Consider the following 14,686-nt stretch of genomic DNA (forward strand, 5'->3'; position numbering starts at 1 on the left):
GAATGGATGAATGATCAGATAATCCGATTTCAGTTGTGTTAATTGAAGACCAGGAAACTAGGAGAACTCCATGCACTTTTTCCAATAGTGCTATGGACTCCTTTGTACCTACCTCCGTAGCCAGACAGAAACTTGGTCCATCCAGCAAACACTTTTAAATTAGTAATACTCCTTCAATCCTGTTAGTGTAGGTTGTCCATGAAGTTCATAGAATGTGGCTTCAATTCACAACATTCAGACTCAGTGTGAAAGCGTGACTAACTGAGACAAATTACAGTGCAACAGCCTGTCAACCTAGCACTAATGCTCCCTCTTTAAAGGGGGTCCTAATAGGGGTGGCACGGTAGCACAATGTTGCTTCACAGTGCTCAGGGACCCGGGTTCAATTACCAGCTTGGCTCACGTTCTCCCCATGTCTGCGGGTGCTCCGGTTTCATCCCACAAATCCCGAAACACGTGCTTGTTAGGTGAATTGGATATTCTGAATTCTCCCTCTTTGTACCCGAACAGGCGCCGTAGTGTGGCGACTGGGGGCTTTTCACTGTAATTTCATTGCAGTGTTAATGTAAGCCTACTTCTGACACTAATAAAGATTATTATTATTATTAGTCATACTGCCTCTTTAAGCATTAAGCTACATTTGATCACTTTTACATCTACACAAAATTGTTTGGGTGTGTGTCAGTGTAGAACTAAAAATGCACAAAAGCCTGAACGTGTGAAACCCCATTCAGTTTCAGTTTGAGTTCTATTGGAATTAATCCAACCAAAAAATTTCCTGATGGTGAGATGCCTTTTGTTAAAAAAAAGGTTCCACAGGTATGACTTTCCCTTTGATTTTGTTACATGAAGGGAATGAAGTCTGGTTGTTGAATGTGTCCTTTTTGGCAGACTTGCAAGGGTATATTAAAAAACATTGTTGTTGATTTTCAACAGGCTGTGAGGAAGATTCTTGCTGAAAAAAAACTATCCTGATAGAATGAGGCTCAAGAACTGCTGAATTCATTGGCTGGGTAGAAGATCTACAGTTGATTCAAAATGAACTCAGGTGACAGAGTTCAAATACCAAATAAAGAGGTGGCTCACCAACCCATATCAGCAGAGTGGCCTTTGCCTGAGAAAACTACCACTGCTGGTTTCACCACTGCATACGCTGATGAAATGTTTACTCATACTCGTGTGCTTCCTAAAGAAAGGAGTTTCAGCCATATGAAAGATGATTGTGACTTTGCATTGTTTCGGAATGACTCTCTGTCTGCTCAGGTGGTGAACCCCAAACCAGAAAATGTGCCAAGAAGATATTTCAAAGTTGTAAAGCACAGACCAAGTGTCATTTGCTTTTCCAAAAAATGTGTCTTGTTCCTGAATAACAATGATATTGATAAGGAGCTCTATGTTGTGAAGGCACGTGCTAATTTGACAGCAGAAACCTTTCAAGTAAAGCAAAAAGATCTGAGCAACATACACATCAAGGAGGACCACCCAATGATCATGAGAGAGATCTTGGATGAGACTGTATCAGAAGCTCTTGGACAGCAGGACACCTTGGGAAATGGAACGACAAGATCACAGAACTGCCTAGTTAACTTCAACAATCAAAGTCAAGACAATGAGGATAGTCATTCTTCCTGCCTGGTAAAATCCCATGAATTATTTTAATCTCGATATTTTTACGTTCATTAAGGTCAATGCTCTTCAACTGAACCTTTAAAAAAAATTTTAGTATTGATTTTGGTATTCTAACATGATGTACAGCATGGGTTAGTTGCAGAATCAGGTTCCTTCTGGTGTTCCATCAAATACTCCAAGGTCAGGCATAACATTGGTTAGAAGCAGTTTCTCATAGAATTTACAGTGCAGAAGGAGGACACTCGGCCCATCGAGTCTGCACCGGCTCTTGGAAAGAGCACCCTACCCATGGTCAACACCTCCACCCTATCCCCATAACCCAGTAACCCCACCCAACACTAAGGGCAATTTTGGACACGAAGGGCAATTTATCAGGGCCAATCCACCTAACCTGCACATCTTTGGACTGTGGGAGGAAACCGGAGGAAACCCACGCACACACGGGGAGGATGTGCAGACTCCGCACAGACAGTGACCCAAGCCGGTTTTGAACCTGGGACCCTGGAGCTGTGAAGCAGTTGTGCTATCCACAATGCTACCGTGCACTCTACAGAAGTTCACTGTGCAGAATTTCATCAAGTACCCCAAGGTCTGGTACAGAAACATTATATGTAGAGTCATCGAGCACTTGCAGCTAACATACACCACAGGATACATGAGCTCCCCCTCCCCTGCTGCTACAACATTCATGAACTCCACTGTCTGAAGCATAGACCAGCTACATTCTTGTGGCATCACAAACTCTTGACATACAGGCATTCATTGCTGCTCTATGGAGTGAGGTGCATTAAGGTGAGGGATGTTGCAATTTCCCCCCGTGTCTGTGTGGGTTTCCTCTGGGTACTCCGGTTTCTTTCCACAGTCCAAAGATGTGCAGGTTAGGGGGATTAGCCATTCTAAATTGCCCCTTCGTGTCCAAAAGGTTAGGTAATAATAATAAACTTTACTATTGTCAAAGTCGGCTTACGTTAACACTGCAATGAAGTTACTGCGAAAATCTCCGAGTCACCACACTCTGACGCCTGTTCGGTTACACTGAGGGTGAATTCAGAATGTCCAAATAGAGTTACTTGGTTACGGGGATGGGTTGGAGGTGTGGTTTTAGGGTTTATGTTGGGTGCTCTTTCCAAAGGCCAATGCAGATCCGAAGGGCTGAATGACCTCCTTCTGTGTTAATGCTCTTCAATGTAATCTTTTTATATATTTATGTATCAAGATATTCAATGCCAGTGCAGAGTATTTTGAAGTCATTTGCAGCATGTTAGTTGCAGAGTCAAGGTCCCTCCATTGCCTCATCATATTTTCTATGGTAAGGTATAGCATGCGTAAAATGAGTATCCAGAACAAATCGTGAAATGCTGTTAATATTCTTACATGTGAGGAAAAGTTTGTAAATCATAAGTGACTTTATTTCAGATGAGCTTGCGCTCCTCCACAGCTAAGGTAAAATGTAGCTTGGAATTTATGCCGACAATAGACTGGTGAAAACGACACGTTTTCTATCTTTCCTGCTGTCCCTATGTAACACACTATTGTCAGCTGAAGGGCTGACATGCCTCTGCCATACCATTCTGATTTCAACCACTAGATAGCGTACAAGAGTAGCTTCTATTACTCCACATGGGGCTGTTTTATATAACCTTGCTGCTCTGCATAGTAACATTAAGAGAAAAGCAAATCGACATGTGGAACATGGAGCTCCTCGTTCCAGATTCATATCACCATCATAAATCTGGATCTCTTGCCTTAAAAAAAAAGTTTGCTTTTCAACTTCTGAATTCAGGCCCACAGGATGCTGCAAGCAATGCCCTGATAAAATCTTCACAGGAATTTCTTATGCTGTGTGTTGCTCTATTGAGATTAAAGTGTATTTGCCTGCTTGTCCCTTTTGAACATTTTTAACGTATCAACATAGAAATAGATTCTCCTTCATGCCTCATATCTTCTCCATCTCCCTTGCCTCGCACTTCCGGCATAGTGGCAATTATCCACCCTTGTTTCCAGAGAACTACATAAACAGTGAATCCAGACCACAGTCAACAAAGTAGTTAAAGGGATATTCCAGTCTAGTGTGATGAAATTATTACGTCGTTCATCATGTGAGAACCATCAGTCATTTTTCTTTGATATAGTCACATTTATCCTTTGAAGTAGAGAATAAAACTCACCCTGTACAAGTCAGTTAATAATAACAATAATCTTTATTATTGTGACAAGTAAGCTTACATTAACACTGCAATGAAGTAACTGTGAAAATGCCTTAGTCGTCACACTCCTGCGCCTGTTTGGGTACACTGAGGGAGAATTCAAAATGTCCAATTCACCTAACAAGCAATCTTTCGGGACTTGTGGGAGGAAACCGAAGAGCTCTCTGAGATTGTAGTTGATACCGTTGTCTCACTTGTCACTTCCAACAGTTGCAACTGCTCTTGCCACCTAGCCTGTCATTTTGTGTGTGAGGGTGACGACTGTTCTTATGTCTGTCACTTTCTGCAGCAAATGCAGTCGCCCTTATGCTTCTCAAACCTAGATGGCCTAGATGTTTAACTAGGCCATGGTAAAGGAGGAGGTAATACAGATACTAGAATGATTGGCTGAGTGACAGGACATTGGGATTGAGGTGAATGGATATTTTTCATGCTGGAGAAATGTTGTAGTGAAGTTCCCAGGGGTCAGTGTTGAGTCTCTAGCCTTTCCTGACCTTGGTGTACAGGGCACAATTTTAAAGTTTGCAGATGATACAAAACTCAGAAGCATATGAACTGTGAGGGGGTAGTGTAGAACTTCAAAAGGACATGGATAAGTTGCCAAAATGGGTGGACAGGTGGCTCATGACGTTCAATGCCGAGAAATGTGAAGTGATTCATTTTTGTAGAAAGATCATGGAGATACAGTATGAAATAGGAGGTGCAGCTCCAAAGAGGGGGGGGGGGGGGGGGAAGGAGCAGAGGGTCCTGGGTGTATATGCGCGTAAGTCATTAAACGTGGCAGGACAGGTTAAGAGAGTGGTTAATAAATCATACAGTATCCTGAGCTTTGTTACTCGGGACATCGAGTACAACAGCAAGGAGATAATGTTGAACTTATATGAGTCAATAGTTCAGCCTCAGCTGGAGCACTGCCGTCCAGTTCTGGGCACTGACTTTGGGAAGGATGTGAAGGCAGAGGGGAGAAACAGCAAAAATTCACAAGACTGGTTCCTGGAATGAGGAACTTCAGTTGTAAAGAATGATTGCAGAAGTTAGGACTGTTTTCCTTAGAGAAAAGAAGTTTGAGAAGGTGTTTGATAGAGGTATTCAAAATCATGAGGGGCCTGGACAGAATATATAGGGAGAAGCTGTTCCCGCTCACAAATAAATCAAGAGAGAGCACCAACTTACAGTAATTAGTAAACGAAGCAATAGTGATATGAGGAAAGACTGTTCAGGCAGCGAGTTGCTGGGGTCTGGTATGTTCTATCGATGAGTGTGGTGGTGACAGGTTCAATTGAAGCTTTCAAAAAAGGGAATTGGATTGTTTTCTGCAAAGAAAGAATATGCAGGGTAATGGGGAGAAGGCAGGACTTTGGTTCTTGGTGAGTTGCTCATCGGAGGGCAAGTACAGATAAGATGGGCCAGATGGACTCCTTCTGAGCTATAGAGATTCAGTGACTCATCTATTCCTCTCTGTAACTGCTGCTGTCCTTGTTGTTGTCTGTCACTTTCAGTAATTGCTGCACTGATTGCATCTCCATCACACCTACTCATTATTATTTTTCTGTTTCTCTCCACAATGAATGTCACACATTGGTGTGTGTATTAACCCTTCATTACTGTTGCTGCACCTACAGCCTTGCCTGATGTTTCCAGTGATTGCTGTAGCTATAATTGTCTTGCATGTCAGAATTTGAGATTGTCATTGCTTTCCTCATCTTGTTTAGCAGCCGGTTGGTTACAAACTATTGTAAAATGGTGCGCTAATTTTTAGTTTTAATATTTTTTGAACATTATGAGCTTTTTGATCTCCCTCAAACCTATCTCATTTGTGGGGTGGGGGTGGCCGAAATATGAAGATATTTACATCAATTGGCACAGGGTATGAATTTAGTTTTAGCTCCATAATTCCTGCAGTATGGACCTAATGATCTACTCTGATATCTATGCTTCCAGCTTTTATTTTTATAAAAGTTACTTGTCCCGTTGAAAGTTTAAATTTCTACAGTTCAGTGGTTTATTGCCAGCAAAGATATTTGGAGAGGATTGGACATTTAAATCTCATGGCACCTTGACCTTTCCAATAACACTGGCCAGTCTTGCTATGTGTCTCGACAGCTCAATGCGTGTCATGCAAATTAAAAGGAAAAAAGGGATTTATGTTGCTCATTTCACAACCTCAAGACATCTCATGTGCTTTACAACCAATGATGCACCTTTGAAGTGCAGTCAGTATGTGTACACAGTCTGGTCTTGGAAAACTGCCAAGGTCCAGAATGACAATTTTCACTGATATTACCTCCAAAGGGGATTTACGCTCTTTAAAATAAATAAGTTAGCTGGGTGTAACACTTGTGGATGGATTCCTCCTGTCTTTTCGAGAATGAGATTCCGAGTGTTGCAGCCTAGAATATGATGCCATTAGTTAATGGTAGTAAGGAATTCCAAATGAATAACAAATATTTGTGATGCAGTGCAGGTGAGTTATTGTGGTGCAGTGGTAGTGTCCCTTCCTATGGGCCAGAAGCCCTGGGTTCAAGTCCCACGTCAGGACATGATGGCCACGGAAGGTACATCCGTGGCCAAGCAGCTTGATTATCAGCCTCCCAAATACACCCTGTGGCAGGTAGTGATAGGAGTTTTCTGGTCAACCATACTGCAGAATGCAATGGTAAACCACTCCAATATTTTATCAAGCATAATCATTGACCGCTCCAATGGAAGTCCTTGGTTGTCAATGCTCTCCTGGGGGAATGTTACCGGGAAGATGATGAAGTACAAGCATCTTTTTTTGTCGAATCAGTTGCTAGAGAATACTTAGGACTGTAGCTTGACAGCTCAACTGAGATTGGAAGCTGGCCAAATACAAGGAATTGCTGACAGGAATCTTTTATAAGTTAATTTCAGTGTTTTAGAGCATCAATGTGATTCATCCACAAGATTCATCCCTGCCTTGTATTTAAACCAAGATTAGAGACTTGATGTAACTGTTATAATCCTTGGTCAGAGCCAATATGGTGCTATTGCAGGAGACCCATTTAAGGGTAAAGGACCAGGTTAGGCTTTGGAAGGGTTGGGTGAGTCAGGTGTTCCACACGTGTTTGAATAGCAGGGCCCAGGGGTTAGCGGTATTAGTGGGTAAGAGAGTTAGGCTTCAGATGGAAGGTGGTGGCTGACCAAGGGGGCAGGAACAATATAGTTATGGGTGCTTTGGAGGTTGGTGGTGTTGGTTAGCGTGTATGCCCCAAATTGGGACAATGTAGGGTTTATGAAGAGGATTTTGGCGGACATACAAAATCTGGACACGCATCAGTTAATTTTAGGTGGGGATGTAAATCCAGTGCTGAAGACGTGCTCGTTGACTCCTTCGCGAGGGAGGGGATGAGGGTGTTGGCAGCACGCAGCACTTATTAAGGAGATGGGGGGAACAGACCCGTGGCAGTTCTTACATCCAGGGGGCAGAGAGTATTCCTTTTTTCGCCAGTGCATAATGTATATTTGAGGATTTACTTCTTTATTATGGAGAGGTCATTGTTGTTGGAGGTGAGGAAAGGAGGAAAGCGGAATATTTGCCAATTGTCATTTCAGATCATCTCCGCACTTGGTGGATGTGGTGCTGGAGTAGAGGCCTGTGCATAGGCCAGCATGGTGGTTGCATGTCGGGCTGCTTGCGGATCTGAGTTTTTGTGTGAGGATGGCTACGGTGATTGACGATTATGTGGGGTTTAATAAGAATGGGGAGGTCTCGCCGTCGGTGGTTTTGAGGCGAGATCATCTCATATAAGGCGCAAGTGGATCGAGAGGCAAGGGAGGAGCGGCGACGGCTAGTAGATGAAATCTTAGAGGTTGATGTGAAGTATGCGGATGCAGTTTGGATTTTTGTCTCCAGGGAAGGTGGAGATCCAGTTGAGGCCGGCGGAGGGTGTGGTGTTCGAATACGGAGAGATGGCGAGTCAGCTCCGTCGGCAAGCAGGCGGCCTCACGAGAGATTGTTCAGGTCCAGGATGGGGCAATGGGGCTGGTGGTGAACAGGACATTTGAGGAGGTTGTATAGGTCGGAGAAGGCAGGGGTGGAGGAGCCAGTGGGGATTGAGGAATTTCGGACAGCGATAGAGAAGATGCAAATGGGTAAAACACCGGAGCTGGATGGGTTCCCAGTGGAATTCCTTTTTTAAAAAAAAAATTTAGAGTACCCAATTATTGTTTTTTCCAATTAAGGGGCAATTTAGCGTGGTCAATCCACCTAACCTACACATCCTTGGGTTGTAGGGGAGAAACCCACGCAGATACGGGGAGAATTTGCAAACTCCACACTGACAATGACCCAGGGCCAGGATTCTCAGGGTCCCGGGTCCTCAGCACCATAGGCTGCAGTGCTAACCACTGTGCCATGAGCCGCCATTCCCGGTAGAATTCCATAAGATGTTTTTGGATAGGTTGGAGTCGCTGCTGATGGAGATGTTTGAGGACGCAGTGGCTAAAGGGGCACTTTTAGAGACAATGGGACAGGCATATATTTCACTGTTGTTAAAAGAGCTAAGGACCAGGGTCATATCAGCTGCAGTGATAGTCTGGTTGTGTTGTAATTCATTAATTGACCACTAGGTGTATCACTAGTATATAAGTGAATGTTAAAGCCAGCTGACTTCAGACTGGCTGGAGGAAGCTGGAGAGAGGTTGCATGTGCATGGTTTTACTGTTGTTCATCTGTTGAGTTGTATATAGTTATCCACAGTTAATGTTAATAAATCGTTTATAGCTTTTACTACAAGTGTTCTTGTAATAAATCAAACCATCCGACAAGAACATTACATCGGTCAATATCACTGTTAAATGTGGATGTCAAGATTCTTGCCAAAGTGTTGGCTGAGTTTGAAGGAGTGCTTTCCGCAGGTGATTGGGGAGGATCAGACAAGGTTTGTAAAGGGTAGGCAGTTGTCCTCGAATGTGCGGCGCTTGTTAAATATGGTCTCTCCCCATCAGAAGGGGGAGGGAGCTGGAGGTGGTGGTGGCATTGGATGAGGAGAAGGCATGTGATCGAGTAGAGTGGAGTTATTTGTTTTCATGTTGGAGCGGTTTGGGATTGGACCTAAGTTTGTGGCGTGGGTCAAATTGTTACATAAGGAACCAAAGTGGTGTGTTCGTACAAATGAAGTGAACACAGGATATTTTCAGCTGCTTAGGAGAACAATACAAGGGTGTCCCATGTCCCCCCTTTTGTTTGAACTGGCAATAGAGCCCTTGGTTATTGCGCTGAGGAGCTCAGATAAGTGGAGGGGAATAGAAAGGGAGGGGTAAGGTGGAGCATAAGGTGTTGTGTAGCAACTACTCACTTTAGGTACCTGGGGGTGCAGGTGGCTTGAGACTGTGCCCATTTTATGAGCCTGATGGGTAGGATTAAGGCGGATTTATTGAGTTGGGACAGCCTCCCCCTATCATTGGCAAACCGGGTGTGGACGGTAAAGATGAATATCTTACTGCAGTTTTTAATTTTATTCCAGTGCTTACCGGTCTTTTTGGCAAAGGTGTCTTATGGGGATGGAACGGTTGATTTTGTCATTTGTATGGGCTGTTGAGGTGGCGAGGATGTGGAAGATGGTGCTTCAGAGAGGGCGACAGTCGGGGATTTGCTTCTTCCGAATCTGATGTATTACTATTGGGTGATGAAACCAAGAAGGTGGAGGGCTGGAGTAGGGAGCTGGAGGCAATGTGGGTGAGGAGGGAGGCAGGCTCTTGTAGAGGGTCGGGTTTGCGGGCACTAGCAACGGCACCACTCCCATTTGCCCCAGGGCCATACTCGGGTAGTCCGTTGGTGCTGGCCATGCTGGAGATATGGAGTCAATTTTGGCAGCCTTTTAAGTCAGGGCGGGTTTTAAGTTTATGCTGGTTCGAGGGAATCATGTGTTTGAGCCAGCGAGATTGGGTGCTAGGTTTCGGGGATGGGAGGAGTGGGTGGTAATTCAAATGTAGGACTTATTTTTACAAGGGCGGTTTGCGAGTTTGGAAGAGTTGACGGAGAAGTTTGGGATCCTGCGGGGAAAGGCTTTAGGTATATGCAGGCGCAGACTTTGAAAGGAAGGTTTTCCCGATGTTTCCGGTGACACCTCCCTCCTTATTGTTGGAGGGGCTGTAGTCGGTGATGTGGTTGCAGGAGGTGTCGTGGGAAGATTTTGGAGGAGGATATGGTGTCGCTGGAGGGGAGGTTAAGGCCAAGTGGGAGAAGGAGCTGGGGTGACATTGGAGGAGGGGTTGTGGCATGAGGTGTTGCAAAGGGTGAATGCCTCAACCTCGTGTGCAAGGCTTGTGTTCATACAGTTCAAGGTGGTTCACAGGGCACACATAATGAGTTTGAGGATGAGCCGGTTGTTTGATGGGGTGTGAGCAGCCTGGAAGAGGTCTGGCCAACCATATACATATGTTCTGGTCCTGTCCGAAGTTGGAGAAATTTTGGGGGTCGTTTTCCGCACCATGTCGGTGATCTTGAATTTGGAGCTCAGTTCCTTGGGGGCCATATTAGGGGTGTTGGACTTGCCAGAGCTGCAGGCTGGAGCTGGGCAGATGTTTTAGTCTTCGCCTCGCTGATTGCATGCAGGTGAGTCTTGTTGGGGTGGAGGCCAGCCACTTCGCTCAGTGCCTCGATATTTGGAGAAGATTAAGTTTACCTTGAGGGGGGCGATTGAGGGATTCCACAAGAGATGGGGTATGTTTATTCTTCATTTTAAAGAATTGGTTGCCGTCAGCTGTTTGGGGAGATGGGGGGCAATTGTTTGAGTTAGTGGTGTGTTGGTTGGTAGAGTGGGGGGGGGGGGGGGTTTATTGTTGTTTTGCATTGTTTTGTTTTATGTATAAAATGTTAAAATGTTTAAAACCGAATAAAACTATTTTCCAAAAATGAAATAACCCTTGGTCCGATCCGAAGACACTGGGGAAATCTAGTTCGGGACCAATTACAATTTGTTTAAAGTAGAAAAAAGTTTGAGAGCCAAAATACTTACCAAGCGAATAAAGCCACAATATCCCATGGGTTTTGAACAAAGATAAATGTTATCGTTCAAGTTCAGAAAGATTAAACAATTTACAATATCTAGCTTATACTCTAACAGTCAGGTTAAGTATGAGTTACATGTGAATTAACAGCGGAACTGTGGTCGGACTCCCCACACTACACCTGTATCTGGGAGCACATTTGCGCCTCACCTTGCACACAGAATTTCAGAATGCTGTTGTGCCAAGCAGAGCATCATTGTTCTTAGGGGGTACCTTTTCCCCAACGGCCCACAGCACAGAGACACCAACCTTCAGGCCTTCTCAGGCCTTTACGATTTTTCTCATGCCCACTTTGCTATTACTCGGCTTCTTTCTTTAACTTTACTTATGGAACCTATTTCCAGTCCCTTTATATTCATCCCTTACCTGGGAATATCTTGTGGGACCTCTCCCCATCCTTCTCCTTGGTTTGGAAAATTCTCCCTGTTCCCCTCTCATGTCCTGCACCCTGGGACACCCATAAGTTGATGGTGCACCGTATTAGGTCATCAGACCTGTGTTTTTGCCCCATTCTGTTTCTTTTCTTCTGCACAAGGCATGCAAGGATGAACAGAATCGTAGCATTATCAGAACTCAGTGGTTGTGTTTAATTTTCCTCTTATTCTGGTCTTTAATTCAGCAAAGAAGGTTTTGCTAAAGTCCACAGCCCAATTTTTGTTCTTTTTATTAGCTGTAAGTGTAATTCTCTCTTCTAGCTCATTTTCCAAACTCAAACATGCTAAATTCTCATTTCGAGACAATAAGGTCAAATACACATCTTTGTGCATTCACCACTCATTTCTCCTCTGATCAAAATCTCATTTAGCTGTCTCTTTTAAAAAATATATTTTAATTCAAAATGTTAATAATTTTTATTCAAAGTTTACAAAAAACACCCAATAACATAAAGTAACAGTAATAACACTGTCTCCCCAACCCCTCCTCCACAACACTATAAACAACCCCCCCCCACCCACCCTATTCCACCCCCCCCCCCCCCCCCCCCCCCCCACCTAACAGCTAACAGTGACCAACTCTTTAAAATACATTATATACGACCGCCATCTATGGTAAAACCTGTCCACTGACCCTCTCATGGTGAACTTCACCTTGTCAAGGTCAAATTCTCCATCACATCACCCAGCTACGCCGAGGCTCTGGGCGGTGTAGTTGACATCCAGTCTAAGAAGATCTGCCTCCTTGCCAAAAGCGAGGCAAAGGCCAGAACTTCCACCCCTTCCCTCGTCCAAAGCTGCAGCCCATCCGAGATCCCAAAAATCGCTACCAGTAGGCACGGAATGTTCAGCACTGCCGGCATGGTATCAAAAAAGGACCTCCAGAAGCCTACCGGCTTTGAGCACGACCAGAACATGCGCACATGGTGTGCCGGCCCGCTTGAACACCGATCGCATCTATCCTCCACCCCATCAAAAGATTGGCACATTCTAGCCTTTGTGAGGTTGCGTTCACCGTCTAAATTTCCTCCTCCAAAATTGGCGCTAGCTCTTCCACTCACTTTGCCTTCACTCCCTCAACCGAGCCTGTCATCTCCCCCCTATCCGCTGGCATATGCTTGGTGAACTGGCCACCTCCGACCCCGAGGAGGATAAAATCCGCTCGACCAAGTTAGAAAGCTGATTTACTGGGAAGGCTGGAAAGTACTTTTGACCCAGTTACCCACCTGGAGATACCTGAACCCATCAGCGCCTGTAAGTCCATGTTTCGCCTTCAGCCCCCCCAGGCCAGTGAACCGACCTTCTAAAAATAAATCTCCCACCTTCTCCAACCCCTTTTCCTTCCACTCCCTAAACCTCACATTCGGCCGAGCAGGCTCGAAGAACTGGTTTGCACAGATGGGAGCCAACCTTGAGACAGCCTTCAAATTGAAATGTTGATGGTGCTGTCTCAAAATTTTTAATGTGGCTACTATCACCGGGTTAGTCGATTGTTTCTTTGGCTCCATCTGGAGCGGAGCCATTACCAACACCCCCAGGCTTGCTCTCCTCACAGACTCTTCTTCCAACCGGACCCATAGCTCCTCCGAGTCCCCGCAACACTCCTGCACCTTTTCAGCATTAGCCGCCCAAGAGTAATGTTGAAAGTTTGACCAGGCCAAGCCCCCTGCTTGTCTCTCCCTGATCCTGAGGCCCTTACCCGCCCTAATAAACTCAGTCAGTAGTCGGTCAATCTCTCTGAAAAATGCTTGGGCAGGAACACTGGGAAGCACTGGAATAAAAATAAAAATCTCAGCAAGATATTAATTTTAACTGATTTTACTGAGATAGAGATAGTGGGAGACCATCCCATCTTTGCAGGTCCACCTTGACCTTCCCCAACAGATTTGTATAGTTCAACATCTGGAGTTTCCCCTGCCCCTTGCTATTTGGTCCCCAGATACCAAAAATTAATTCCTGCCAACTGGAACAGTAACCTCCTAATCCCCCCTCTCCACCAATGTGCACCAACCACAAAGTACTCGCTCTTTCCTATATTTAGCCAGAAAAGATCCAAACTGCTGCAAGATCCCCATAACGTTTCCCACTGATGCCTACGGCTGCTTAACATATAATAGAAAATCTTCAGTGTATAATGAGACCCTTTAGCTATTCCCAAGATTTAAAAGTCCTCAGCGCCATGTTTAGTGGCTCTATTGCCAATGCAAATAACAAAGCAGACAGCAGACATCCCTGCCTGGTACACCGGTATAGACAAAAGGGTTGAGAAGTCACTTTGTTAGTGCAAACACTGGCAAATGGGGCCGCATACAACAGCTGAATCCATGCTACGAAGCCCGGTCCAAAACCAAATATCTTTAGTATCCGGACAGGTAGTCCCACTCTACCTGGTTGAAGTTGCCTTCTCCACAGCAATGATCTCCAGAACCAGACCCTCCCCAGGGATAAGAACCATATTCAACAACCTTCTCACCTTTGTCGTCAACCTCTGCCCCTTTACAAATCCTGTTTGGTCTTTTCCCACCACCTCCGGGAGATGAGGCTCCAGTCTTAACACCAACACCTTAGCTAGAAGCTTCGCATCCACATTTAACAGGCAGATCAGACAATATGACCCATAGTCTGTGGGGTCTCTATCCTTCAGGAGCAGAGAAAACAATGCCTGCCCGAGTAACTATGGCAAGGCACCTCTTTCAAAGGAATCCCAGAAAATCTCCAATAACTGTGGGCCCAGCTGATCTACAAACCTTTAATAAAATTTCACTGAGAATCATTGGGCCCCGGTGCCTTCACCGACTGCATCAACGTCAGCGCCTCCTTGATGATCTCCAACTCCAGTGGAGCATCTAGTTCCTCCCGTAACTGCTTCCCCCACCCTGGGAAACTCCAAACAAATTCCACCATACCGCTCTCATCCCGAGACGGTTTGGACTTGTATCACTCCCCGTAAAAGGCTCTAAATGCCCCATTCACCTTCTGAGCCAAAACTGCCCCCCATCCCATACTCTAACCTGGCCAATCTCTCGGCCTCCCGTTTCCTCAGTTGATATGCCAGGAGCCGACTTGCCTTCTCTCGTAAATAGCTTGTCTCAACTGTCCCACTGCCCCATCTGTGGAGATCAAATTGAACTGCATTTGTAGTTTGTTCCTATCCGCTAGTAGTTCTGGGGATGGACTGCTCGCATATTTGTGCTCTACCTCTATGATATCCATCAGTTTTTCCCACGCCTTCCTCAACTCTGCTTCAACAAGAGCAGGTGAGAGGTTAGGAATTCTGCAGAGTAACTCATGGAGTCATACAGTTTTACAGCACAAAAAGAGGCCCTTTGGCCCATCCTGTCTGCAACAGCCATCAAACACCTGTTTATTCTAATCCCAATTACC

General features: G+C 45.0%; 1 protein-coding gene across 1 annotated transcript in view; it reads left to right on the forward strand.

Moving 5' to 3' along the window:
• The first annotated feature begins 1,426 nt into the window (after positions 1 to 1,426).
• stard8 (StAR-related lipid transfer (START) domain containing 8) overlaps positions 1,427 to 14,686 on the forward strand; it is a 165,787-nt gene continuing 152,527 nt past the window's right edge. Inside the window, exon 1 of the mRNA XM_038775645.1 lies at positions 1,427 to 1,635. Coding sequence (XP_038631573.1) covers positions 1,486 to 1,635 — 150 coding nt within the window. The 5' untranslated portion in view covers positions 1,427 to 1,485. The remainder of the gene's footprint in view (positions 1,636 to 14,686) is intronic.

The sequence above is a fragment of the Scyliorhinus canicula genome, chromosome 17 (assembly GCF_902713615.1).
Source record: "Scyliorhinus canicula chromosome 17, sScyCan1.1, whole genome shotgun sequence".
Classification (NCBI taxonomy): domain Eukaryota; kingdom Metazoa; phylum Chordata; class Chondrichthyes; order Carcharhiniformes; family Scyliorhinidae; genus Scyliorhinus; species Scyliorhinus canicula.